This window comes from Selaginella moellendorffii, unplaced genomic scaffold (genome assembly GCF_000143415.4).
Source record: "Selaginella moellendorffii unplaced genomic scaffold, v1.0 SELMOscaffold_52, whole genome shotgun sequence".
NCBI classification, from domain to species: domain Eukaryota; kingdom Viridiplantae; phylum Streptophyta; class Lycopodiopsida; order Selaginellales; family Selaginellaceae; genus Selaginella; species Selaginella moellendorffii.
This window is the reverse complement of record NW_003314313.1, coordinates 1,162,801-1,189,394: the sequence shown is the minus strand read 5'-3', so window position 1 is coordinate 1,189,394 and position 26,594 is coordinate 1,162,801. Positions and strand designations below refer to the sequence as shown.

Genomic DNA, 26,594 nt, shown 5'->3' with positions numbered 1-26,594 from the left:
CGCATGCCTTCCAGCTTAGGCCTTGCCATTCCCATTTCCATTGGGACTCCTTTGGCAAGGGGTCCTCATGAACCCAACAACATAGCCTCAAGGTATCACACCTTGGCACATTTGGTGTCTCCACACCATCGGCTCCACGAGCCTACCTCTATGACACTTTTTCTTTGTGTCTAAGTCTTTGCCAAGACCAATACCGCTCTTTCTCATGCCAACCATTTGTTAGCACGGCACCATAGAGGTCACACACAACTTTGTGTCAAAGTTGTTTTCTATTTGGGAACACCTTTCCCACGACTTTTAGCACGGCACATTTTGCCATCGATGAGATACCCTCTGTTCTCATCCTTGGATCCTATGATCCCCCCCCATCCTTCGTGGGGTAAAACACACCTCAGTCCAAATGCTTCCATCAGTCCTTTTAGGACCATCCCTTGACTCTACTTGAGTCGTCTAGCAACTTTGGACTTGGTTAATCCACCGACCCATAAGGTCCTACTTGTGAGGCACTAGCTCACTGGAATACACTTCTTGCATTCCTGTCCTACTCAAAAGGACTATTTTCACAAGTGTTACTCCGACACTTGATTTTGTTCTCTGGGGGCAACCTTTGCCCCTTAGGACTACTTGTCCATGTGATGAGAACACCAACTCATCCACTTAATACACCCCCAACTCCTGGGGTTGTTCCAGCATTTATTAGAGGTATCCCCGGCTACCTTTTCAAGGACTTGAGTCCTCTTCCGTATTTGACCTCCCACGGTCATTACTTCTGGTCTCACATTCATGAGCACCAACCTCAACTATATGAGGAAAATCTTGTGTCTCCTTTATTGTTTTGGAGTCTCTATCTTTCCCGTGATCCCAACTATAGTTATTTACCACAACTACATTAGCCAGTTTGCTAAGTCAAACGCTCATCTGGATCACATCCTCAACTCTTTGAGAAAAGCCATCTACTGTTCCCAAGATCCCAAAGTCGTTCCATTATTGGCCCTTTCTATCCACCACCTCGTCTACAAGTTCGCACATGAACTGTAATGGAGAGCCATGTCTTCCCGACTTGCTACTCCTCAAGGATAGGCCCACTCCTCGGACCTTCCGATGCCAACACTAGTGGTGATATACTTGAGCACCAATAAAAGTCGGACTAAGGAACAGCTCCGATACCAAATTGTAAGCGACTAAATTTTTCCATTCTACTTTAGTCACTTAACCACACCTTCGACCACTTGGAGGAGTCTCATTCACAACCTCCATAAGTCCCATTCAGGACTTGGGGCTTGCTAGCCCCGAGAATGGCATCCATGCCACTCAACCTTTGCACTTGGTCCAAGTGCTCCACGTGTCCGATCCCATGACCGACACCCAAAGGTACCACTGACATCTCGGCCCGTTACGCTAAGGCCATGCCCATTCACCTTTGCTGCGCAAATGGTCCAATACCACTTGCATCACCATCCCGTCTCTCCAAGACTGGGCCATCTGTCTACGAGGGGTCATCCTAGATCCACTCCTTAGCATCCTTAGGATGCCCACAGACCTGGGGAATCGCCTTCCCCAAAGTCCCTTTGTCAGTTCCTACCAAGTCCCTTTCTGCCCCTGGCCGTGTTTGCCAACACTGCCACTAGATCGAGGCCCACAGGCCCGACCACTAAGTCCCACGGTCCTCTGGGACTTCCTCACCACACGACTGTGTCCTTGGTCACTACCCCAGAGGACTGCTCCTCTTCCTTTCCACAGTCTGGGCCTTTGGGACGACATTTCGGAGCACCGTGGCCTTACGCGAGCCACCTGGGTACTCTCCCCACCTATCGCCTTTAGGTGCTCTAGCCATGGGCTTAGAGCGAGGTTCCATTGAGCCACGCCTGGTATCCAAGTAGGTAGTGCCACCCACACTTGGACTGGGAGCATCGGCCAGTCGATCTCCCGGGGGAACTAGAGCCGGCTCTTGAACACTTCACCAAGCTACCCCGCTTGTCAGTCCGTATTCACTCTAGTCTTGGACTTCCCAGTGGTCAGTTCATCACCCAACACTGGGTCTGGCCTTCCTGGGCCAAACTGGCCTTTCTTGGCCAAACTGGCTCCACTGCAGTCCTCCCCCTACTATACTTTTGGAGCTCACCAAACCCCCCAGGGTCTGGGAGACGAACGCTTTGGGCTTTCACCCTCTCAGGCTCCGGACTCGGACTCGGACTCGGACTCGGACTCGGACTCGGACTCGGATTCGGATTCGGACTCGGACTCAGGCTCGGGCTCGGTCTTGGCCTCGGCCTCGGTCTCGGTCCCGATCTCGGTCTCGGTCTCGGTCTCGGTCCCGGTCTCGGTTCCGGTCTCGGTCTCGACTTCGGACTCCATCTCGGACTCCATCTCGGACTCCATCTCGGACTCCATCTCAGGTCCATCTCGGGTCCATCTCGGACTCCATCTCGGGTCCATCTCGGACTCCATTTCGGGTCTATCTCGGGTCCACCTCGGACTCCATCTCGGACTCCATCTCGGGTCCATCTCGGACTCCATCTTGGACTCCATCTCGGACTCCATCTCGGGTCCATCTCGGACTCCATCTCGGACTCCATTTCGGGTCCATCTCGGGTCCACCTCGGACTCCATCTCGGACTCCATCTCGGACTCCATCTCGGGTCCATCTCGGACTCCACTTCGGACTCCAACTCGGGTCCATCTCGGGTCCACCTCGGACTCCAACTCGGACTCCATCTCGGACTCCATCTCGGACTCCATCTCGGACTCCATCTCGGACTCCACTTCGGACTCCAACTCGGGTCCATCTCGGGTCCACCTCGGACTCCACTTCGGACTCCATCTCGAGTCCATCTCGGACACTCCCACGTGTCATGTGTTGGTCCTTTTGGGTCCCTTTTTGGAGCCTCGCCTTTTGCTTGCTTCGTGCTCGTTCCTCGAGCCCTTCGTTGGGAGTTCCACTCCCGCTCTTGACTTTTCAAGTCGGAGCTTTTGGTCCAAACGTGTTACGCTCGTTTGGCTCTCGCTTCGGCCACTACCATGTGGCGCCCTTCCAGCTCCACTTTGGGGCCTAGGGATTTTGTGTCTCACACTTGGGAGACACTTCAAGGTTTATACGGACAATGTGCCAACGAAACACTTTTTGTCACAGCCCGACCTGAGAGGGAAACAAGGTCGGTGGGCCAATGCCTTGGCCGAGTTTGATTGCGAAATTCTGTACAAGCCTAGGAAGAGCAACATCGTGGTGGATGCGCTAAGTCGAAAAGCGAGCTTGAGGTTGGCAATATCCAACGCAACAGCAACCTTCTGGGACAATGTGCGGACAGCATATGAGAATGATGGTCTAGCACATGAAGTGTTGCTGAGGAATCTAGAGGCACAGGAAGCTCACCAGAGAGGTGAGCTGCCAATGGAAGAGAAAACGGGCTATGCGGAACGCAACGGACTCATCTATTACAAGCAAACGAGGGTGTATATTCCAGAAGGGGAACTAAGGAAGGTAGCCTTAGAAGAGTGTCATGACGGACCTCTTGCGGGACACGGTAGAGTGCCCAAAATGATGGGCTTACTCAAGAGGAAGTACCATTGGCCAGATATGGCTAAGGATGTCCAAGACTATGTAAAGACATGTCCAACATGTCAGCAGGTAAAAGCCGTGACTAAGGCTAGTGGGGGCTTGTTGCAAAGCATCCCAATTCCAGATCGTCCGTGGAAATGTTTTACGATAGACTTCATCACGGGACTCCCCCCAAGCGAGGGGTTTGATGCAATATTCGTGGTGGTGGACCGATTTTCGAAAATGGCACATTTCATACCCACCACAACGGAGGTGGATGCGGAAGGTGTGGCGAAGCTATTTTTTGAACAAGTGGTTCGAGTGCAAGGAAGACCGGAAGAGATCATCTTAGATCGAGATAAAATCTTCACCAGTAGGTTCTAGAGGACTCTCCTAGAACAGTATCGCACCAAGTTGAAATTCAGCATAGCCTATCACCCACAGACAGGTATGGGGTATTAAGTCAAGTTGTTGGCACTAACACTTCTTGACAGACGGACAAACGGAAAGGGTGAATAGGCAGCTCGAGGATTATTTGCGATACTATGTCTCGGGAGACCAGACCGATTGGGTAAGTCATTTGGGACTTGCGGAAATGTGTTATAACAACTCACCACATTCGAGTATCGGGGTGAGTCCATGGGAAGTCATCAATGGGTGAGCTATTAAAGGTCCTGTGGAACTCGGCGTGGCCGAGTATCATGGAGAGTTGCCCCCAGTGGAGGCATTCACGGCGGAAAGACTCAGTATTTGGAATTTAGTGAGGGATTCCTTGGAACGGGCGCAACAAAGGCAAACCAAATACGCGAACCAGAAGCCTCAGGATGTAGAGTTCCAAGCTGGGGAGAAGGTGTGGCTGAACACCAAGAACCTCAGATTACCAAGTGGGATCAGCCGAAATTTGACCCAAAGGTAAAGATGCACGTATTCCTGTAAATGAATTGATCTTGAGTTCCTTAAGCAGGTTCGTGGGGCCTTATGAGATTGAGGCACGAATTGGTAAAGTGGCTTACCGTCTCCGACTTCCTCGAGAGATGGGGAAGATGCACCCAGTGTTCCACGTGAACTTACTCAAGCCGTACTTTGAGGATCCGCTTCGAAAGGACCAAGTGAGACCTTTACCTGAGGTTATCCAAGGGGAAGAGGAATACGAAGTCGAGGCCATCCTCAATGCGCGCAAGAGCAAGCGACAAGGACGCGAGGTCAGAGAGTTCCATGTGAACTGGAAAGGATTTCCACACTGCGAAGCAACATGGGAACCGGAGGAGAACCTAGCGAACGCGCGAGATCTAGTGGAGGAATTTCTGCAAGGCAGAACTCTATGTACTTATGCAAAGTTCAATTAAAAATATCAATTTGCAAAGTTGAGCAAGTGGCATATGTTGGGACCTGAAGGCACGCCGAAGGTAAGCTAATTAGCATGGGTTGGATAGGTCGACCAGGCGTAGGGCACTACACCCGACTCCCCGCGGGGATGTCGAATCCATAGACGTATTCTACGGAGGTTGGGTTCGAGTCCGAACCCCCTAGTAAAGCAAGGCTGGGTTCAAGTCCCGACCCCATACTAGGGCGTGGTGAGGTGAGGAGTATAGGGACACCTATACTCCGTTGTCATGGGCTCTTGGCCGGGGAGGCTAACTTAGGCACACCGCTAAGTGGGGGGATGCCCCCGGAGACATGGTCAACAAGTTGTAGGATAAAAAAGAGACGTTCAATGTGGGCATCGAACTTCTTCTATGGGTGGTGGAGTTGTAAGGAACTGACTCCCCGAGATGTCGTAGGCTAAAGGATCCCCAAAAGCTTGACTGAAATGACAAAGAGTTCATCGGATGGGACCGAGTCGAAGATCGAGTCCAAGACCGACTCTGAGACCGAGTTCGAGATAGAGTCCGGGATCAAGCCGACGCCGAATCGGAGACCGAGTTCGAGACCGAGTTCGAGACCGAGTTCGAGATGGAGTCCGAGATCCAAATCGGGTCCGAGACCGAGTCCGAGGTCGAGTCCGAAGTCGAGTCCGAGATCGGGTCCGAGATCGAGTCCGAGATCGAGTCCGAGACCGAATCCGAAGTCGGATCCGAGATCGAGTCCGAGATCGATTCTGAGACTAAGTCCACATACTAATATAGCTCAAGGGGTGAAAGCCCAAAGTGTGTGTCTCCCAGGGGGGGGGGGCTGCAGGGGGTTCCAAAAGTATAGTAGGGATAGTGAGGTCTAGGAACTAGTCTTGAAGGAACTCTCCAGTGGTGCTTCCAAACTGACTTGGGGTTGAGACTAGGGCCGAGAGGCCTTGGGTGGGAGTGAGCATGGGCTTGGGTAGTGCCGGAGGGGTCACCCAGGGAAGTGCTCAAGAGCAGCTCCCACTCCCGAAAGGGAAACCGACTGCGGTGCTCCCGGCTCAGGTAGAGTGGTGCCCCACTTGAGTACCTTGTGGCTCATTGGTCCTCGCCCTTCCTAGGGGCTTGGGCCTTCCCTTCGGGATGGAAGTGGGGGGATAGAGGTACCCATACCGGGCCGTTAGGCCACAGTGTTTCGCCCCGACATCCCGAAGCAAGTGCTGCACCCAAGGCTTGGGATTTAGAGGGTCCCATGATCAAGTCTTGTGGTACCTAGGGATGTTAGGAATCTGGAGGCTTGGTGTGCTTGGCTGCTTGTGCCTGCGGGGAGTGTAGCCGAACCTTAAGTCCAGTCTAACCCGGGGAGGGGGATTGGGAGAGATTTGGGAATCCGTAGATGGGTGGTTAACACTCCATTGCTCGTGCAGTGAGTAGCTGAAACCAAGTAGGACCAAATAGGAGTTGGTACCATAGGTGAGAACTTTGGCGAGGGAACTTAGCACAAGCCAAGGTAGAGTTGGTCGGATAGACGAGGTAAGCTGGCAAATTGGAAAGGAAAAATTTGTGGCTTACAAAAATATGGAATTGTCCATGTTAGACTATATGGTAATTGGAAAGCTTGCAAAAAGGGAGGCCTTAGCAAGCTAAGGGACAGAGTTCCTTCAAGGTTCCCAAAGATGATTCTAGGTAGCTTAGTACCTAGAAAGGCAAAGCGTAAATGGTTCAAGGAATGCACGAAATCAGAGTGGCACTGTAGAAGCGTGGTCTTGAAGCTTGCTATGAGGCAAGGCTATCAAGGTTAGGGAAGTAGTTCCCGAGTGTTCAAAAAGAGGGCTTTGAACGAAAGTTGATGATCAAGGGCTTTCACGCTTGTGCAGGAACCATATTACAGTGGTCGGAGGACTTGCCAAAGCGAGATTGGCAAGTCAGGGGAACAAATACCCTAGTTGAAGGTGATAACTTCAAAAAGGGTGGGCCATGGGGCCAAGCATGGAGGAGTCCATGCATGATCACAGACTTGTCAAGTGAGAGGACTTGGCAGTGTGGAGGAACTAGGTTCCTAAGCTATGATCTATAGCGCGCTTTGAGTATAAATTGGTGCACCGGCGTGGGGAGTCACGCCAGGCATCCTGGGTGATGCCATCCGTAGATGCATATACGGAGGTTGGGTTCGAGCCCCGACCCTCTAGTGCTTGGGTTCAAGTCCCAACTCACTAGGGCATGGTGATGGTTTGGAATATGAGGACACTCATTTTTCGGTGGTCATGGACTCTCAGTGTGGAGACTGGTTTGGGCATACCGCCAAGCCAGGGATGTCTCGGAGTCGTGATGCACGGTTAGATTGCTTAGTGTGGCTCAGCATATCTAACTTGAACACTTTGGTGCCAGTGGCACCAAGGACACGGTGAATGAGATGGGGACACCCAGTCTCAGTTGCTATGGACCCTTGGCCGGAAGGGCTGGCTTGGGCGCACTGTCAAGTGTGGGGGATGCCCCCGGGGTCGTAGTTAACAAGTTAAAGGTCTGGAAGACCTAGTACCTATTAGCAAACCTATTAAGGTGCCGAGGTGAGATCACTAGGTGATCTTATGGCTAAATAAGGACAAGGTCCTTGTTTGGGCTAAGGAATAAGGTTCCTAGTTCAAAGTGTTGATTTGAACTATTGATGATGGTGTGGCTTGGTCAAGGTGGCCAAGTGGGAAAAGCACCTTAGGGAAATGAGCTATGTCATTGCGATGGCATAGTGTGTCCAAGGAAAGTAGTCTCTAAAGAGACCCATGGGAGGGTCACAAAGTTGGGCCGTGAATAGAGCCCACAGCAGAAGATGCTAAAGAGACTTACTAGGGGTGAACACTCTAGTCTTGGCAAAGCAGAGCCTTTGCTATGGAATCAAAAGAATACCTCAAGGAGGGAGGTAGAGATTCGGTGTTGATTGGTGCAACAATCAATGGATAGGAGCAAAAGATGAGTGGCCAAGAGAGGGCCGTGGAATCCCTTGGAAGGAATCCAAGTGACAAAGTTAGGCGAGGAACACTAATGTGTTGGACGCTAACAAATTGCAGGAAAGGAAGTGTGTTTCCAAGGATGGATTCCGAATTGCTCCGATTTGGCGAAAGTGGAAGCTCCAAGGGAGGGAGCGGTAAGGTAGCCAAATGATAGGGCCATAGATAGCCCTAGCACAAAGTATGATAAATGGAACTTAGTGCCCAAGGTGGCACGAAATAGAAGAAAGGATGATGGTGCCCTCAAGTACAGAACTTCCTAGGATGGGAAGTGGAGTTGCACAATAGGTGCAATGCAAGGTGTTGGAGACACCTAGGAAATTGACTTCCAGAAGTCAAAGAGTAAAAGTTCCAAGGTGCAAACGTTCAATAGATGGAAATTGAGACTACTCGAGAAGGAGTAGTGGGATTGACTTAGAGAAGGGTCTCTAAGAGGTTTAGCGAGAACTAAACCAATAAAAGGAGAGAACCACTACATGTGGTCCAACCAGTCTCTAAGTTGGAGAGACTACCCTCCTTAGAGGATGGGCAAGGCATGGTGAGCCTTTGGTGTCAAACCATTGACGAATATGCAGAAGGCATGGTGAGCCTTCAATATCAAACCATTGACGAATATGAAGAAGGCATGGTGAGCCTTCAATGTCAAACCATTGACAAATATTAGCTAGGTGCCAAGGATAGAAATGGTAACCCATGCGGGTGTTACTTAATAAAATGGTTTACCGTTCGATGAGGACATCGAACTTCGTCTATGGTGGTGGAGTTGTGAGACACAAAATCCCTAGGCCCCAAAGTGGAGTTGGAAAGGGTGCCACTTGGTAGTGGCTAAAGCGAAAGCCAAACAAATGTAACATGTTTGGACTAAAAGCTTTAACTTGGAAGGTCGAGAGCGGGAGTGGAACTCCCAACAAAGTGCTCAAGGAACAAGCACAAAGCGAGCAATAAGAAAGGCTCCAAAAAGGGACCCAAAAAGGACCAACACATGACACGTGGAAGTGTCCGAGATGGATCTGAGATGGACCCGAAATGGAGTTCGAGATGGACCCGAAGTGGAGTCCGATATGGAGTCCGATATGGGGTCCGAGATGGAGTCCGAGATGGATCCGAGATGGATCCAAGATGGACCCGAAGTGGAGTCCGAGATGGAGTCTGATATGGAGTCCGAGATGGATCCGAGATGGACCCGAAGTGGAGTCCTAGATGGAGTCCGAGATGGACCGAGATGGAGTCCGAGATGGACCCGAGATGGAGTCCGAGATGGACCCGAGATGGAGTCCGAGATGGACCCGAGATGGAGTCCGAGATGGATCCGAGATGGAGTCCGAGATGGACCCGAGATGGAGTCTGAGATGGAGTCCGAGATGGAACCGAGACCATGACCGAGACCGAGACCGAGACCGAGTCCGAGTCCGAATCCGGGACCGAGACCGAGTCTGAGTCCGAGTCCGAGTCCGAGTCCGAGTCCGAATACTAATACAGGCAGTTGGGTGAAAGCCCAAACCGATCGTCCCCCAGGGGGGGGGGGGGGGGGGGGGCGCTGCGCGGGGTTCCAAAAGTATAGTAGGGAGAGTGTGGGGGTTGGAGCCCAGTGGAGCCAATTTGGCCAGGAAAGGCCAGTTTGGCCCAGGAAGGCCAGACCCAGTGTTGGGTGATGAGCTGACCACTGGGAAGTCAAAGACTAGAGTGAACACGGACTGACAAGCGGGGTAGCTTGGTGAAGTGTTCAAGAGCCGGCTCTAGTTCCCCTAGGAGATCGTCTGGCCGATGCTCCCAATCCAAGTGTGGGTGGCACTACCTACTTGGATACCAGGCGTGGCTCAACGGAACCTCGCTCTAAGCCCATGGCTAGAGAACCCAAGGGCGGAAGGCGGGGAGAGTACCTAGGTGGCTCGCGTAAGGCCACGGTGTTCTGAAATGTTGTCCCCAAAGGCCCAAACTGTGGAAAGGAAGAGGAGCAGTCCTCTGGGGTGTGATCAAGGACACAGTCGTATGGTGAGGAAGTCCCAGAGGACCATGGGACTTAGTGGTCGGGCCTGTGGGCCTCGATCCAGTGGCAGTGTTGGCAAACACGGCTAGGGGTAGAAAGGGACTTAGCGGGGACTGACAGAGGGATATTGGGGAAGGCTATTCCCCTTGTCGGTGGGCATCCTAAGGATGCTAAGGAGTGGATCTGAGATGACCACTCACGGATAGTTTGCCTAGTCTTGGAGAGCCAAGACTGGGATGCATGTGGTATTGGACTACCAGTGTGGAAAAGGTGATTGGGCATGGCCTTAGCGTGACAAGCTGCCATGTCGGTGGTACCTTTGAGTGTCGGTCATGGGATCGGACACATGGAGCACTTGGACCAAGTGCAAATGTTGAGTGGCATGGATGTTATTCTCAGGGCTAGCAAGCCCCAAGTCCTGAATTGGACTTATGGAGGTTGTGAATGAGACTCCTCCAAGTGGTCGGAAGTATGGTTAAGTGACTAAAGTAGAATGGAAAATTTAGTTGCTTACAAAGTCCATGAATGAAAACAGGTCTCGGTTTGACCACTACAACATTCTTGCTTGCAAACTCATAATATATACTCTGAATATTCTAGGAACTTTAATACTCTGAATATTCAAGAAACTTGGAAAAATGAATGTTCTATAAGTTTAAAACCTTGGTTTAAGTTATCAAATTTTAAAATTTAGATAGCATGATGTGGTCCCTGAAAAACTCTTCAAATCCTTCCCAAAACAGAAGATCAAGGACACAGGGCAGAACTGTGAGTGCACTTTGTGAAAACGTTGCAGCAAGTCTTTCACATAATCCATGATTGCTTCTTTATGGTTTCTGCTCTTGGTGATCTACAGCGTGCTTCCCAATAAATCTGCCCGAAGACGAGCAAAGCGCTTCACCCCCTTTTCCGTTTCTTCAAACCTTTCTTCACCTCTTCCACAGCATCCAGCAATTCCGTGTTGACGATCCCCCGAAGTTTCCGCCCAGCCCAAACAGCCGACAGAGGTGAAACCTGAAGGACAAAATAAACATGTCAAAAATCAAATGAAATATGCCTTACCAGGGGGATTTCTTTGTGCCCCTTTCTCGCTCGCCCACTCCACCACACATCTCCGAAGGCCACCTTTCCTACCCTTGGATGTGGGTTTGGTGAAACAACCAGCCTAAGGTAGCCAGTCCAGCACCACTGTTTTAGTTTTCGAGAGGCTCCTCCTGAATGCAGCATCTTGTCAATCTTCATGATGTCGAGTGAGGAAAAAGCTTGAGTCACACCCAGCCCAGATCCGGTCCTGAACTGTAGAAACACAGGCATCATCTTGTGCGACTCTTTGCTTCTGAGAAGAAACATCCCATCTGGTCCAGCTTCTTGGAATGGTCCAAGCCATGCATAAGTAGCAAACGATGCACCAGCCTCAACAGCTTCAAGCCACAGGTTCAACTGTTCTTCAGTCTGAATCTCCTGAACCAGCACCCCCGAGTGCCCTCTTGGCTTTACAACTTCATACTCCTCCTTGTAGACCACATCTGTTTCCTGCAAACCCAAAACCTCAGCTGGTAGCTTGTTGTCAAATGCCTCCCCCACGATGCGTGCATACCGCTCAAAGGTAATGCCACGGACTGATGCGTTTGCAGCTGTGCTGATGACTCGCTCCATTACTGTACCAGCAGGCATATGTTCCCAGAGTGCTTCTGCAATCATCGGCTCTTGAAGGATCACGTATCCCACGTTAGCCCGACCTGAAGAACCAGGTCCGGCTTCATCACCCCTCACCCCTCTTATGTGTGGAATAATCGGTGCAAAAGGTCCGGCACCAGCATCACTCTCAAGCAGCGTTGCAAAGCCACAATCAACTAAGGTCATGACACTCCTCTTTCGCTGCACAATAACATGACCAAAACCTGGAAAAAACCAGCATGAGGAATATATCTGTAAAGACTCAGTGACACATACCTGTAAGATAATATGTGAACAGAATGTCCTCAATCATTTGTGCCGTCTCTGGATCCCACACCTGCTCGGCTTCATCCCTTAAAGACCGAGAAAGTCCAAGTTCCACCCCAGTCTTGTTGATCAACTCCAAAAAGAAAACTTGGAACCAATCCTCTGGTGGTTTCTCCTGCACAACGTACTTCTCAATCGCCGTGCTCAAAAGTCGCCTTCTTCCAGTGTACATGGAAGTAATCGTGGGCATGTCCAGCCTGCTGATATCTATAAACCGTTGGAGAAAGGCTGGAATGTTGGTGTCGTCAAAGCCAGGTAAGCTATAAATTTCGCTTACATCGGAAGGCACTGTCAGCTTCACTGTCCCTGACTGAAGTCTTTTCCGAACCTCAAGCATACTCGTGCCGGTGCCCGCAACAAACAAGCAGCTCTTCAAGAAACCGTACGACTTCAGAGCCAGTAACATGGGGTTCAACAATGGCTCCCCTTTCGTAGGACTGAGTTTAGAATTGAATCGACCTTTCATACAATGAAGCAGCCTTTGAGCCTCATCAAGGACAACCACCCCCTCCTTCCAACCAATGTCATCTGCAAGAATCCTTATAGCCTGCGTCAGCTGATCCGAAGGCAGTTGCTGACCCACTGGAACACAATTGATCAAGGCTTCAACCGCAGCATGGAAAACATCATCAACTGCCGGGTACTCCAACTGGAAAAATGCCCAATCACGAGGATGAAGCCCAGGTTTCAGCGCTTTCAGCAACTTCAAATATTTCAACCGGACAAGAATCAAAATCCCAACACCAAACCGCACCACTGCATGATTCGGATCAAGATCGTGTTCACTTGCGGGCAACCGAGTCTCCATCCAGCTGGCAACCCTGTCTACATCATTCGATCCTCCTCCAAATCCAACCATCGGACGCTTACCCGTGAGAAACAAGGTGAATCTACTGCAGGCAAGTTCGATCAACATTCTCGTTTTTCCTGAACCGCTGGGAGCCAAGAGCACGGTGGTTTGGTGTTCTGACAACCTCTGTGCAAACCGATTGTCGAGCTTCACAAGTCCATCTCCTACGCCTTCCCATAGAAGGCATGGCAGGTTACTAAGCGCGCACATGAGTGTCTGGGCCGAGGGAAATTTCACCTTAGAACCCGACTCGTGAGGAGCCAACCGAGATATGAACTGCGATCTCGTGGAGATGGAAGCATCACACGCCTGTATTATGGCTGCTCCTGTTATGGTTGTCTTTGTTTCTGTTTCAGACAAGAAAAGGAGTGAGCAACATAGCCAACATAGTGTGACCACACTGGCCCAATCGACTGAATAAGGAGATCGCAGAATACCAACAATCCAACAGCACGAGAGCCCAACAAGCAAACGGCCACGAACAAAAGCCTGACGCCAAACACACGATGCCATAGGCTGAAACACCATAGCCAAACCTCTAGCAGCCACATGGAAACGACACACAGCAAAACGCCCCAAATCGAGGGAGAAGGCTAAAGAATGACTTACCATTACTTCTGAGGAGGAGGAGTTTTTCCTCCCGCAGCTGTTCTTCCTTCTTCCGCAGGTGCTCTTTCTCGTTCCGCCAATATTCCGCCAGAGATTGATTGCCACTCTGAAGGGCAGAGAGAAAAGATTCCCCAGCCGCTTGGATCTGCGGCTCAAGAAGCCCGATTTGAGCCTTCACCTTAGCCAATTCCTCGTCCATTTTGCTAGCTGAAACCCTATCTTGAAACCCTTTAGTATGGCAGTGGTCGTCAGGAACGGTTTAGGGTTATATTATATTGTAATTAATTATAATAAGTCCTTAATTATAAACAAGAGAAGCAACTCTTAGCCGACATGGATCAAAGAGAAAACGAGGGGCATAGGAACAGAACACAACAGTCATAGCCATACAAACAAACGCGAAGCAAGAGAAGCCATACCTGGCACTTTGAGGTGCGGCTCAAGCTTCTTAGCAACAGGCACCCTTAGCTGGATCACTTCGTCGTATGTGAGATTTTTCAACTCCCCCACAAACTCGTAGCCCTCTGATTCCAGACTTTGCACAGCTCGATCAATCCCGGCCGGTTTCCCGACTATTGACCGCACCGTAGCGCCTCGATCATCGAGCCCTCACCCACAGTAGTAATACTTTCAATGGATTAGAAAACCTTTTATGATCTTTAAAGCATCAAATGCAGTAGCATGAACAAAACAAGATCTGCATCCAGCTTGTGCTTGTCAGCCACCCCCACCAGAGCCATAACTCTTTCCCAGGAAGATCATTTGCAATTGGTCATAGCCAGACAACACTCCAGCTCCAGCCACGGCTCTCAAGATGTTAGCACCTGCACCCTTAAACAAGGACTTGACTCCTTCCTTGGCCATAATTTCCCTCAGTGCGTGCATTGAGCTCTTGTACTTGGCACCCTCGCCAGACCTCATCATCATACGCCGCCTCACCGTGTCAATCGGGTACGAGGCAAGGCCAGCAGCAATGGTGATGCTCCAGCCCAAGAAGAAACTCGCAGCAAAGTTGCCCTGTTGCACAAAGAACAAAGCACGATTGATTGCTGGAGCGAGCTAAAAAGTCACCTTGAGGTCTCCAACCAACAGCACCGGCTTGAGGGAGTCGTACATTCCAAAATAGAGGCCCCGGTACACAACAATACCCACGCACGAAATGTTGAAGCCGCGGTAAAGGCCGGCAATGCCATCGCTGGCCAGGGTCTTCTTGTACACGTCCAGGAGGCCATTGAACTGGCGGCCACCGCCACCGCCACCACCCTTCTTTGCAGCCTTGGCGTCGTTGGCCAGGCGGGTCCGGGCATAATCCAGCGAGTAGACAAAGAAGAGCGAGGAGGCACCGGCAAGGCCTCCCGACGCCAGGTTTCCAGCAAACCACACCCAGTAGCCGTCCCGGTCGGCCTTAAAGTTGAAGAGCCTCTTGAAGTGGTCCTTGAAGGCGAAGTTTAGCGCCTGTGTGTACACCCAGACAATGAGCAAATTGATAGGAGACCAAGATATCAGGAAGTAACCTGAGTAGGGAAGTAGCGGATAACATTGGCCAGGTTGCCTCTCCACAGCGACATAGCCCCTTCATCTCTCATGGTCCTACCAAAGCAGTCAAGAATGCCCTTGTAAGGCTCAGACAGCCGTCCCATGCGGATCATCTCGTCCTGGTTCTGGATCAGAAGCTTGACACGCTCGATGGGGGCTGCTGCAGTCTTGGAAACAGCTGCCGAGACCCCACCCATGAGGAAATCAACAACAAAGCCTGGCTTCTCTGATGCTCCTGGAACAAAGACTGGCTGCTGCTGTGTTGGTGTTGAAGGTTGCAAGACAAGCTGCTGCTGATAGCAGCAAGACGGGGCGCAGAGAAGAAGTGGCCCCCGCTGCTGCTGCTGCTGCACGCCATGATACTTGTAGGGGGCCAGCTTGGAACCCAGATAACTAGTCCCAAACATCCTGCGGAGCAACAACGAAGCAAATATTCACACTCGCTACATTTCCTCCCAACCTGAAAAGCTGACAGTTAGGGCAAAACTAGCAAGGTAACGTTACGTTCAGCTGTCGACGATGCTTGCCGGATACTCTGACCCTCTGACGTGCATGGAGTAGCAAGCTACAAAGCAACACGTGAGCGACAGCACCAACCTATCCCTTGCAAAGCTTACTTGTCTCGATCTTGACGAGGCTCTGGAGCATCACCTCCACCTTCTTGGTCATGTCTCTCCCGCCGTCGACGTTGTAAAACAAGAGGCAGAAGCCTTCGTACAGTGCCTGCACAAAGCCACGGATCCTCGCCGACGCCTCCAGGCCCTGCCCGCTGGCTGCGCTGCTCACGGCCAGGCGCATCAGCTCGCCAGACAAGTCCGCAATCTACAAGCACGCATGTAAACGATGAGTTACAGTCGACCCGAGCTTACCCCGAGCAAGTAGTCGTCAATATCGACCGAGAAGGACACACCGGATGCATCCTTGACGCCACAAAGGCTGCTGTTGAGCTGTTGCAGCGTCAAGAGCTTCCCAGTCTTGCAAAACTCCACCACCGTGGCAGCTTCCACAAACTCCTGCATCTGGATGGAACAAGGAGTTTGTGATCAATCAATCGTAACACGAGCACACACAGCAGCGAGTACGTACCCCTGGAGAGAATGCTCGCTTGAGCTTCCAGTAGTCAACGCCCTCAACCTCTCTTGCTACGCGGGAGACATGAGCGTCGCGCACCGCTGCCAGATCCTTCTCGGCTTGCTCCACTATCTTATCGCGGTTGGAATCGTTGAGCCTGGGTGGTGTGCGTTTTGGCAAAAGAAAGAAAAGAAGCGCCCAAGGGGCTCTACCTGTGGATCACGAAGATGACCTTCTTACTGTGGATGGTAACATCCCGGCTAGCCTTGACGAGCCTCTCCCGTCTCTCGTTCTGTGGAAGCACAAAGGTTAGCACAATGGTATTGGCCGAAGAAAAGAAACCACTTCTTCCACTTACAGTAGCGTCCAGTTGGAGAGCGTATTGCTGGAAACGCGAGTGGAATGCGTTGGTTGCTGTGGAAGTGGACATGGCGCGCTTGGTCGCAGCAAAGAGTGGAGCTCGAAGCATGCCCTACATGACTCGATCCTTGGACCTGGTCGTAAATTTGTTTTGCATTCATTGGGGCATATAAAAACTAGGAGAGCTACATTCATTCATCCTGATTCCTGTTAGAGCGCTGGGTAAGTGCAAGAACCATAGCCTGGAAGAATCAATGTGAGAAAAGAATGGTTGTTCGCTAGGAACAAGTAGCACGTACTTGGATCGGTGACGACGAGCAGGGCCGCGTTTTGGAAGTAGCAGTTCCAGTAGTTGCGGCCCTTGATCTGGTAGTAGCTGTTGAAGGCGTACGAGGCGTGAGCGATGAGTGTGGGCGGGTTGTAGCAAGCTCCTCCGTTCTGGATGGCAGCACAGTCGGCGCCCCCTTCGCCACACGCGAAGTTGAGGCCCTTCGACAGCACCGCCTGGTCGGCGTGAGGCTTGGCCACGCACCACACCTGGCTCCCCGTCTTCGTGTCTTGTCTCGAGCTCTCCGTGCGATCGAGCGCCCCTGGATCATTGGAACCATGATATCTTTGTAGATTCTTCTTTTCACTCTTTTGGGCTTGAGCTTGCTGGATGCCCAACGGAAAAGAAAAACAAAGCTCCTTTTCTACTCTTACCTAGGATTGGCGCTGTTGCAACCACTAGTGCTATGTAGCCCACGAGGATGGCACGCAGCAAACTGGTCTTGCTCGCCATAGCTGTGCGACAAAGTCCACTAAAAAGAAGAAGGGAGGATGACACAGGGTATTCTAGCAGAAAAGACGGAAATCCTTCAAATGTTTGATACCCGACCAGACCAACGGTCATGTAATCCAGTGTAAGAGAAAACGGAAACTTGAAAGAGATTAAGGAGCTCCTGCTCCTGCTGCTGCTGCAGGGTAGCTGCACGATCCGTAGCCTGGATTGGATTCAAGAAGTGTAGCAAATAGTGAGAGTGCAAACAAAAATACGAGAATGCAGTAGCACTCACTCGGGTCCGTTGCGGTGAGCGTGGCCGTGTTCCCAAAGTCGCAGTTCCAGGGCTTGCGGCCGTACTTGTGGTAGAACATGTTGAAGGCGTAGGATGCATGCGACACGAGGCTGTTGGGCTGGAAACACGAGCCGGCTGGCGACGATATCTCCTTGCAATCCGCCTCGCCCTGCCCGCATGCGTAGTTGAGTGCGGTGAGCAGTGCCCGCGAGTCGACATCGGTCTTTGCAACACACCAGGAATTGCCACTGCTCAGCTTGTGATCCTGCTGCCCATCCTTGTACCCACGCATCCGCGTGGTGTTGGAGCTGCTACTTACAGTAGTGGCAGTGGCAGTGCCACCGCCAACATGGGTGCCACTAGTTAGCAGTAACCCGGCGTCGTAGATGGGCGTGCCATCGGTGGCAAACAAGCCATAGTTCCTCTCCGACGCGGGGCCGGGCTTGAGGTCCTCGTTGAAGAGAGCAAAGATGTAAGTGTCGAGCTGCTGACGCGGGCGGAGGGGCGTGCCCGAGCTGGACGCCAGGTGTGCAACGAGTCCACGTGTGAAGGCCCGGGCATTGTCCACGCTGGCCCCGACCTCGTCCGAGCCTCCCTGCGACGGCCAGCCCGTCTCGGTCACGGCTACCGGGATTCCAAAGTGGCCCATGCGCTCCATGGCGGCCACCGCCGCGTCCACCTGGGCGGTGTACATGTTGGTGTAGATGAGACCGGTCTTGGGGTCGGGTGCGCCGGCGTTGGGCTGGAAGAGCGCGTACGGCAGGGGAATGTCGTGCGGGTTGCCGGCAAACGCAAAGTACGGGTAGGCGTTGACCAGCAGCGGCGCGCGCGTGTCGACCAGGAAGCGGAGCAGCGGGTCGAGGAGCGGCGCGAGGTCCGCGCGGAAGGCGGAGGACGAGGGCGGGAAGGAGTTGTCGAGGATGGCGAAGGAATGCGGGGTGGACACGTGGACGGTGTCGGCGAGCTTGGCGGCGGCGAGCGCGGTGTGGATGTTGCGGATGGCGGGGACGATGGCCGCCGCCAGCTGCTGGTCGTCGGCGCTGAACACCTCGTTGCCGACAGTGACGAGCGTGATGCGCGTGCCGGCGGCGGCGAAGGGGGCGATGTTGGCCGACACCCAGGCAGCCGCCGCGGATGCGTTGGCGGCGAGGGCGGGCACGTCGGCGTTGCACACACCCACGGCCACGTCGATGCCGGTGTTGGCCATGGCGCGCAGGAATGCCGCCTCCGTGTTGAAGATGCGCACCTTGGCAATCACCGTCGACTGGAGCAGCTGCGCTACGTGCTGCGCCGCCGGGAGATTGTTGCCAAGTTGCCCAAAGTTGACGCCAATGCCGGGGATGACACTGCGAGCTTGTTGGATTTGGCTCCCCTCTGCGACAAACATATCACCTGCATGAACGCGTAGCTAGTTACAAAATGGTTACTTCAAACTCACCCATGCTCGCCACCAGCGCCAAGAGCAACAACAATGCCGGCCTCATGTCTTCACAAGTTTTCACAAGTTTTCACGCTTCGACGATCGCCCAAGGAAGACCCACGAGAAGAGAACAGAACAAGCAAATAAAAAAGAGGAGGATTTCTTCGCCTTTTTTTTGCGCAGGCAGCCTTTCAGAGATCAAAGCTAAACAAAGGAAAGCCACTTTGCCTGGACTTTTTTGCTTGCCTTTTTTTACTTACACGATAGCAGGGACAAAAAATGTTGCTCTCTCTCGCCATATCTTGTAAAAAGTAGTATGGTAGCACCACCACTAAAGCACACTAGAGCCAAAGGATCATTCGCTGTGGCGTGTGCCACGCCCAGCTTCACCTGTTGTTGCTGTTCATGTCCCCCTCCCTCCGTCCCCCGTTCCTAAAGACTTCTCAAGGAAACGTAGTTTACGAAAATCCAAGCTCCTCTCCTCGCCTCGTCCCACTTCAGCCACCATTCCGGCAGTGTGCCTTGCTGAGAAGCTAAGCAGGCAGGGCATTTTACCAGGACTCCTTCCTGAACCTGCACCAATGCACTCTCTCTCACACTGCCCACAGAAGCATCACCAGTAGGTGCCGCTGCAGCGTAGAAATGTCTTGTGTGTGTGTCAGCGATCAATGGTCAGGTGTCCAACATCTCGTCGTGGATCTCGTTCGGAGCAATCAGCCCGGGGACGCTAAGCATTCTTTGCCTCTCCGCTTCTCGCTGTGCTGCTGCTTCGTCCGCATACAAGTCCTTGTTGTCCTGCACAGCAAGGCCTCGTCACATCAAATGACACAGCGAAGTCATCACGTACCTGGACGGAAAACTTCTTCGACTGGATCAAAAAGTCCCGTAGATGGTTCTTGAACCCGACCAGGTCGTTTCTGTTGTCGAAAAGACCGTTCACGAACATCGTCACCTGAACAAGAAGCATGTGAGGCGACAAGGACCTCCGAAACAGCAAACATGTGTACCTCTGAAAGCGTCATGTTCGGAAACGAGGAGTGAAGGAGTTTAATAGTATAGTCACGAACAAAAAGCATGTTGTTTGCGTAAGCAGTAGGTCCAGCTACGCTCACGTCCCACAAAGGTTGCGTCAACACTCCGGAATCAACCTGAGCCCACCCTCGAGAGTAAGCTTAACCAACTTGCATACACAAACTTTTACCAGGCAGAAAAGATGCCGAAGAATGAGAACATGAAGCTTGAAGCCGGGTTTATGGAACGTGTCGGTCAGAACAGCAAATATTTCCTGTTCAATGGTAAGGAAGTAGCTTTGATGGAACTGGTTGCAAAACTCGGACGCCTGAAGTATAAAAGAGGCATTACAGCAAAGAACCGAGTAAAGTAAAACGCACCTGAAAGTTGGAGAGCATTTCCAGCAACAAGTTCAGTCCTGTTTCGGCAACATTTCGTTCTGTATGCCGAAACGCCCAGATTATCGAATCCATCACAAGCTTCAATTGCTGGGAACACATTGACAGCATTGAGAAAAAATCGTACCAACAGCTGCAAAAGAGATACCTGAGACGAGAGAGAGAAAAGCGCCCGAAAACAATGCGATGCTATAGCCCGAAGCAAAGAGAAAAACTTCAGTCGGTGTTCCGGATAATCTTCAAAATTCTTGGTAATCATCTGGAACGGAAAACACAAGGGAATTAGAATGGCACAAAAAAGGTACCAAAGATACCTCTAGCGTGCATGCAAAGACTGCTTCAAATATCCGAGGGACGTCCTCGATCATAGAGCCGGTAAGCCTGTTGACAAAGATCATACAAAATAAGCAGGCAATCGAAAAGCAAAACGTACTTGTTAATGATCGTAGCGAACAACGATAGCACTTCCGATTCACGTGCATCGGCAACGTTCCTAGCATAGTCACCGAGTATGGGATCCATCATTGCCGGAACAAACTGCTTTGCAACCATTTCCAGGTCTTCACATTTCTCTATAAACGTCTCAATCAATTTCAACGTCTCCTGCTTCACAGATCTGCTAGAAACATAAGACCGGAGAAGGCAAAGATATCTCCACCGTACCTCAAAAGCTTCACGTAAGAGGTGCGAGATGCGTATGGACCGCCTCCAGCAATACTGCTTGAAATAAGTTCGCTATACATTCTGAAAACAAGAGAAACATCAGGAACTGGTTAGAAATGGAAAAGCTTCTACCTGTAAACGTTGAGCATATCAAGGTAAATTAGAGTTATTTGAGATAAAAAAGGCTGTCCAAGTGAGTTTGCAGCACTCGTGTTTGTCTGTTGCAGGAGAGCACGAATCAAAACATTTAAAGCACCAAGTCCAGTGACAGTACCTGCAAAATGTTAAGCACGGCCCTCGCAACGTCCTGAGTTTTCAAAAAATCCACACTCTGCCGCGCTTGGTTGATTATCTCCGCCCATTTCTGTAAAGCCAAAAGTCAGGAACTGCAAACACGCAAACAGCTCCGCCCACCTGATTGGGCAGCTCCATTAAGCTCCGTAGATACTCTTCCCGTCTGTATGGATCTGACTCGGCTTGAATCATAGATCCCACCTGCGCCCACGAAACGCTCAGTGAACTACGTTATGAGCCCCATCACATACCGCTTCATAAAAAGTATGGATCTGATGATTTTCAAGATCTAGAATAATACTTGGAAGCAACTTTAAGAGCTCGCAAACGAAAGGCTCAGACTCTCCGACCTGCAGCGCACGTAGATCCTAGGGATGTTTGCGACGAAACAAATACATTACCTGCAGGATGACAAACTTCCTCCTGCATTTTTGGACAATCTTCAAGAACGTATCGCAAGCCATGTCCTGAAAATGACAGGAATGCAATCTATCACCACTGCAAATTGACGTCCTTACCTGGACGCCGGGATGGGTCTCATGCATAAACTCAAACAGTTTGTTCACAACAGTTTTTAAAAACTTCCAATGGGCTCTCAGAAATCTGGGATACTGTCCCACAACATACCTGAAATACAACCATTAGACCGGGCAATTTCATAGGCTGTAGATGAGGCATCATACATTATATTACTTGCAATAACGGCTTTGTTGTCCTTTCCTTTTGTTATTTCACAGAGGTTTAAAAGGTCCCTAATAACAGTAACCAGAAACCTATTCTCCTGCAGGAAAAGAGTTACTTTCTCAATATAAAGTCGACAAAAGAAAAAAGGAGAAAGAAAAGAACCTGGTCCTCTTGCATGGAACCAGATATCGACCCTATGGCCCAACAGAGAGTATTCAAGTTATTCCATGTCCACTCGTCCCCGTTAAGCTGTTTGGATAGCTTTTTCAGCATCTGCACAGAGAAAAGCGCAGTAAGGTTAGCAACCTGTCAAAAGATTGACATCGATATTGTACCTGCTGTTCTGTGTCTTCATGATCAAGGTGGGAGAGATATATTAGAGTCTCCCGCATTATCTGACAATCGAAAATTAACAATCGCAATTGAAAAAGTAAAGAAACTACCTTATATTGAACAAGTACGTCGTTGTCCTTCATGGTCTCTCGGACAATGTTCCCGTTCTCGTCTTCTACAATCAAGACCTCCTCCGGCTTGGCCATACGGCTGACCATCAGCAGTCTCAATTTGGAGAGTGGCACAGCATACAGCTCTTTTCTGTTGGAGCCTATGCCATCAACTTGCAAACCAACAGGTTGAGAGAGCGTGTCCATTGTAACCTTGAACAGGTGGCCAATCCAGTAATTCCAATAGTCCAAGCACACCTTGAAAACCTCGTTGTCTTCGACGTAAGATATGTTGATGAGATAATCCAGTCCCAGCAACAGTGGTGCTTGATTCGAGCCTTCCAGAATCTCAATGTGCGACTGTTTCAAAACGTTTAAAGTAGAAAAACAAGTTCATCAAACAGATAAGAAGTTAACCTTGAAGAACGATGTGAAGAACATCGCAAGATTCTGAATGAACGCCTACAAAACGTGCAGAGAAAATTATACGGACGCAAAGTAGATGTAGGTGGGCAAGTACCTGATCCTCGTTCGCCCCCTTCTCATACGCTTCAGGAATATTTGTTCCCGGTGGAAGGATTGCCTACCCGAGCAAAACAGGTGGTTAAGTGTGTGTATAAGGTGATACGATACCTGAAGCTGCGTTATGAAGATTTGGTACAGGCGCACAAAGTTGTTGTCGTAGATTTGGTTGAATTGCAAGGTACCGATCTGTGGAAGGCATATCACGTGTTAGAGAAAGTTTTGATGGAAAGATGCACGTACCTCTGTCAGGCATTGCAGAGCAAGGTTCCGAAATGTCGCAATGGGGAAGATCTTCAGCAATGCGTCGAGCTGAAATAGAAACATAAGTATAACTGCATAGCGAGCAACCACAAGGTTATAATACCAGGGGAGATTCGAATATGTAGCCAAGAGGTATCCATGACAAAAAAGCGTGCAGGGTAGCCAACGTCGCGCGTATAAGATCAGCCTTTTGTGATGCCGATAACACGTAGAGACAAAGCTCGTGAATGAGTTGGAACTCGCTGCACAGAAAGATTGAGGACGATGAGAAGCGCTAAGTGCAAAGCTCTGTACCTGTTCAATGACTGCTTTAGCTCTTTGATTTTGCTTTGGGTCATTTCGCCTTGAGAAAAATCGAAAACCTCCTCGCTTAGCAGCTTTACAGAACGGGTCAAAGAAGCAGCATAAGGAAAGTGAAGAACCAACCTTCAAAATGAGCATGCAGTTCTCACAAAGAGTTTCGCTACTTCTAGCCGCCACGACGAGGTCGGGAATGAATCTCGGCCATCTAACTGGCCACTCGTGTTTTAAAACCTGTTTGCCACGGTCACAAGAGGGCAGTGATCAGCCTGTGAGCAGAATAGAAACCAGGCACAGACCTGAACAAGCACCACATTTAGCTTGTTGATGTATAAGCGTTGATCTCGGAACGACACCGGATCACTGGACAGCTGCACTCAACCCAAACAAAGAGAGTTTTTGATCACGAACATGGCAAAGCCAAGGCAAACCTTGACGATGAGGTCCGAGACGTAGTTTTTGATCCCGTCTCGCTGTTCTACAGGCAAGATGTTCCAGCGGTACTTGATCACGCACTCGAGCACCTGAAGCGTCGATGAGAGGCGGTGAGAAGCCACGAATGATCCATCCATTACCTGGAGGGCAAAGAACTTGGAGTTGAGGTTCTGGGAGGTCTGGAGGATGTCCACAACCCTCCTCCACGTCTCGGGATGGTCCCGCAGCTGGGTGAGGATTTTCTCCGCGGCTGCTCTCTGAAAGAACACAAAGAAAGATCCGCGCTCAATCCATGGATCCCAGAGTGGTGGCGAATGCAATTGGAGCTCAAGAAAGGGGAAAAACCAACGAATGCAATGCCGAATGGGAGCTAAAACTCACCTCATCCTTGGAGCCCGTCCCGTAAAAGGCAGCGACGGTGGCGTCGAGAACCGGCACATCAAATGGCTGCCCAAAGTCGAGCAGCTTCTCCGCCATGAGCGCCACCGCGTCGATCGCCCCTCCTCGTCAAATTGCGAAACCCTAGGGTTTTCTCCAACACACACACGCCACTTTGGTTTTTTCCCGTTAAACCCTATTTGACGGCCTCGCTCAGTCAAGAGAAGCCAATGCGCCGCCCGCCACTCCATCGCGCTTCATTCGCTTGGCGCGCTCGGAGCAAGAGCGAATCGAGAACTTTTCTTTTGTATTAATTGGATTCAAGGCCAACAAGGACATCGATGGATTGATTCTAGTACGCTAGAGTCGAGAAATTCCAGTGCCAGTGACTGAGGTGAATGTCTGCGAAGCTACTATCAGATAGACACCCAGCGGTGAATCGGGTGCTGTCAGCGAAACTTGCAGATCTGGTTTGCTATGCGCCTCTGATGAATCAGACACGGCGAGAAAGAAAGCCGTGGCTGGGATTAACGAAGAGGCGGCCAAGAGCCCTAGCTAAGAACCCTAGAAACTTCCTCTCTCTCTTTTATATATATACTCACTCTATCACGATCACGAGCATATCGGGCAGCGAACCAAGCCATTCTCGTTGCATTCCGGGCACTTGACGACGCCTCCGTCGGCGCCGACGCTCTTGCAGCTGCCACTGCAATCCGTGCAGGGGATGAATCGCACGCCGCCGCAGCCATCGCAGTCCTTGCTCAGGTTGCCGTGCGGCAGGCCGTGGAGCATCCTGGCCAGCGCGCCGCTCTCGTGCGCCGCCACCACCTCCTCGGCGCCGCCAATGTAGCGCCCCTTGATGAAGAGCCGCGGCACCGGCACCGGCTTGTCCATGAGATCCTTGAGCTCCTGCCGGAACTGCGAGTCCATGGACACGTCCCGCTCGTCCAACTCCACGTTGGTGCTGTGGAGGATGTTCCTCACCGTGTTGCAGTCCTCGAACGTCTTGCGGATGCCCCGCAAGCTGGTAGAGTAGAGCACCGCCTTGTTCTCGCCATCCGGGGGGCATCTCTTTGGACAGTGTTGCAGCAAATCGATCTCCATAGCTGGTGGTGGTGGTGGTGGTGGTGGTGGAGCAGGAGGAGCGGCTTTGCTGCTGTAGCTTCGATCCGCCGCTTGGTTCTTCTTGTTCCAATCCGCCACCTTGCTCTGCACTGTGCCAGCCTTCGAATCCGTCCTTGTCTCTCCGCGGCCACGACTTGCTTGCTGCTCGGCTTCTTCTTCTTCGCGATCTGATACTGGCATTGCAGGCGGCGCCGCCACCTTACTCCTGTCTTGGCGATTTGCTGCTTGAGAAGGGACCATGGCCTTGCTCTTTGCCGCCACTGACACCTTCGGCCGAGGCTGGGAAAGTCCCTGCTTCCCCGCCGCGGCAGTAGCAGCAGCGGAAACGCCTGTCGACAACTGCTCGAAAGCCTCCCTGAATGACTCGAGGAACTCGGCATCAAACAGCGTACTATCCACTTGTCGACCAGCGTCGCCACCACCACCACCATCGCCATACGTCGACAATGATCTCGACGCCTTGCTCGGCACCTTGGACCTGCTATCGGGGCGTCTCACCACCGAGCTCATCGAGAACCTGTTGGTTGCATTCGCGCCGCCGCTCGACCGGCCGTTTGGCATGCTGCTGTGCCGGAAGAAATCCTCCTCGCTTTCGGTGTCGCTGTCTTGAGAGGCAGCCGAGTTGGAGTGCGCGAGCTGGTCGACTTCTTCCAGAGTGTGGATCACCGAAAACTCTCGCTTGGGCTGCGACGGCGGAGACGCTGCTGCTGGAGCTGGAGCTTTCGGAGCTTTCGGTGGTGCCTCCTCCACACTCTGGAGCAGCTTCAAAACATCCACGGTCTCGGGCTCGACTCTCCCGGAAAGAGCACTGGCGCTGGTTTTCTTGTGCTGCGCCTGCGACTTAAGCTGCGTGAGAACACTGTTCACCTCCGACCACGACTGCGGCAACTGTGAGCCCCCCGAATCCAAGCTCATCATCTTCTGATACACCTCGTTCACCGGATCGTCCGCCACAGCCGCTGCTTCCTCGGACGAAGATTTCTTGTGCGAATCCACCCGCAAGAATCCATACGTGCTGGATGTGAGGGCGACGAGGTGCGCATCGTCAACGGGAGATCGAGCAAGAGGCTGCGCTTTGCTGCCATGGTAGACATCCACATTCTTGGATGACGAGCACCCCATTCCTTTCTTGGATCTTGGGAAAGCAGCGGGCGGCGGCGGTGGAACTACTTGGACCCTTGCCTAAATAGCCATGCCCATACCTGGTGGTGGCTATACAGCGCCATAGATCGCCCGCCCCGCCCTAGCCATTCCAAGAAGGAACTGAGACCCCACAAGAAAAAAAAAACCCCACCAAATTTGAGGCTTCCCACC

The 26,594-nt window shown here is 51.5% G+C and overlaps 7 protein-coding genes and 1 non-coding gene across 11 annotated transcripts; all 8 read right to left on the bottom strand.

Moving 5' to 3' along the window:
• Positions 1-10,660: 10,660 nt before the first annotated feature.
• On the bottom strand, positions 10,661-13,541 carry LOC112350663. The gene is made up of 4 exons (XM_024687269.1): positions 13,322-13,541; positions 11,812-13,059; positions 10,921-11,759; positions 10,661-10,872 (listed from the first exon to the last, which is right to left on the bottom strand). Exons 1-4 carry the CDS (start codon positions 13,518-13,520, stop codon positions 10,756-10,758), a joined length of 2,403 nt encoding a protein of 800 aa, XP_024543037.1. The 5' UTR covers positions 13,521-13,541; the 3' UTR covers positions 10,661-10,755.
• Positions 13,542-13,946: 405 nt separating this feature from the next.
• Positions 13,947-15,275, bottom strand: LOC9635575 (ADP,ATP carrier protein). Its single transcript, XM_002982088.2, has 3 exons — positions 14,836-15,275; positions 14,393-14,776; positions 13,947-14,338 (listed from the first exon to the last, which is right to left on the bottom strand). The coding sequence occupies exons 1-3, from the start codon at positions 15,262-15,264 to the stop codon at positions 14,039-14,041; spliced, it is 1,113 nt and encodes a 370-aa protein (XP_002982134.1). The 5' UTR covers positions 15,265-15,275; the 3' UTR covers positions 13,947-14,038.
• A 5-nt stretch (positions 15,276-15,280) lies between these two features.
• Positions 15,281-16,581, bottom strand: LOC9635574 (translin-associated protein X). 2 transcript variants are annotated; one of them, XM_024687157.1, is made up of 7 exons: positions 16,287-16,581; positions 16,141-16,220; positions 15,944-16,085; positions 15,727-15,876; positions 15,475-15,679; positions 15,362-15,422; positions 15,281-15,317 (listed from the first exon to the last, which is right to left on the bottom strand). In XM_024687157.1, exons 1-6 carry the CDS (start codon positions 16,395-16,397, stop codon positions 15,364-15,366), a joined length of 747 nt encoding a protein of 248 aa, XP_024542925.1. In that variant the 5' UTR covers positions 16,398-16,581; the 3' UTR covers positions 15,281-15,317; positions 15,362-15,363. The 2 variants fall into 2 exon arrangements, with proteins under 2 accessions (XP_024542925.1, XP_002982133.1); XM_002982087.2 differs by having other exon boundaries at positions 15,289-15,422.
• LOC112350637 (major pollen allergen Ole e 10-like) lies at positions 16,499-17,069 on the bottom strand. Its single transcript, XM_024687140.1, has 2 exons — positions 16,991-17,069; positions 16,499-16,878 (listed from the first exon to the last, which is right to left on the bottom strand). The coding sequence occupies exons 1-2, from the start codon at positions 17,067-17,069 to the stop codon at positions 16,499-16,501; spliced, it is 459 nt and encodes a 152-aa protein (XP_024542908.1).
• A 54-nt stretch (positions 17,070-17,123) lies between these two features.
• LOC9635572 (glucan endo-1,3-beta-D-glucosidase) lies at positions 17,124-18,890 on the bottom strand. Of its 2 annotated transcripts, none has more exons than XM_024687154.1 (3): positions 18,782-18,890; positions 17,344-18,735; positions 17,124-17,271 (listed from the first exon to the last, which is right to left on the bottom strand). In XM_024687154.1, the coding sequence occupies exons 1-3, from the start codon at positions 18,825-18,827 to the stop codon at positions 17,219-17,221; spliced, it is 1,491 nt and encodes a 496-aa protein (XP_024542922.1). In that variant the 5' UTR covers positions 18,828-18,890; the 3' UTR covers positions 17,124-17,218. The 2 variants fall into 2 exon arrangements, with proteins under 2 accessions (XP_024542922.1, XP_002982131.2); XM_002982085.2 differs by having other exon boundaries at positions 17,344-18,717; positions 18,782-18,880.
• A 95-nt stretch (positions 18,891-18,985) lies between these two features.
• Positions 18,986-24,314, bottom strand: LOC9635571 (protein EXPORTIN 1A). 2 transcript variants are annotated; one of them, XM_024687152.1, is made up of 30 exons: positions 24,159-24,313; positions 23,918-24,034; positions 23,774-23,866; positions 23,642-23,713; positions 23,469-23,576; positions 23,337-23,419; positions 23,146-23,284; positions 23,022-23,090; positions 22,890-22,967; positions 22,777-22,839; positions 22,674-22,718; positions 22,257-22,616; positions 22,149-22,208; positions 21,976-22,086; positions 21,813-21,910; positions 21,648-21,756; positions 21,531-21,596; positions 21,381-21,479; positions 21,250-21,330; positions 21,110-21,199; positions 20,968-21,053; positions 20,836-20,916; positions 20,606-20,788; positions 20,487-20,553; positions 20,321-20,431; positions 20,155-20,262; positions 19,965-20,102; positions 19,771-19,911; positions 19,611-19,715; positions 18,986-19,558 (listed from the first exon to the last, which is right to left on the bottom strand). In XM_024687152.1, exons 1-30 carry the CDS (start codon positions 24,252-24,254, stop codon positions 19,436-19,438), a joined length of 3,180 nt encoding a protein of 1,059 aa, XP_024542920.1. In that variant the 5' UTR covers positions 24,255-24,313; the 3' UTR covers positions 18,986-19,435. The 2 variants fall into 2 exon arrangements, with proteins under 2 accessions (XP_024542920.1, XP_024542918.1); XM_024687150.1 differs by having other exon boundaries at positions 23,774-24,034; positions 24,159-24,314.
• A 128-nt stretch (positions 24,315-24,442) lies between these two features.
• LOC9635570 (actin cytoskeleton-regulatory complex protein PAN1) lies at positions 24,443-26,540 on the bottom strand. The gene has a single exon (XM_024687153.1). It carries the CDS (start codon positions 26,400-26,402, stop codon positions 24,768-24,770), a length of 1,635 nt encoding a protein of 544 aa, XP_024542921.1. The 5' UTR covers positions 26,403-26,540; the 3' UTR covers positions 24,443-24,767.
• On the bottom strand, positions 24,552-24,683 carry LOC112350670. Its single transcript, XR_002993847.1, has one exon. It is a non-coding gene; the product is annotated as a small nucleolar RNA snoR83 (small nucleolar RNA).
• Positions 26,541-26,594: the final 54 nt, after the last annotated feature.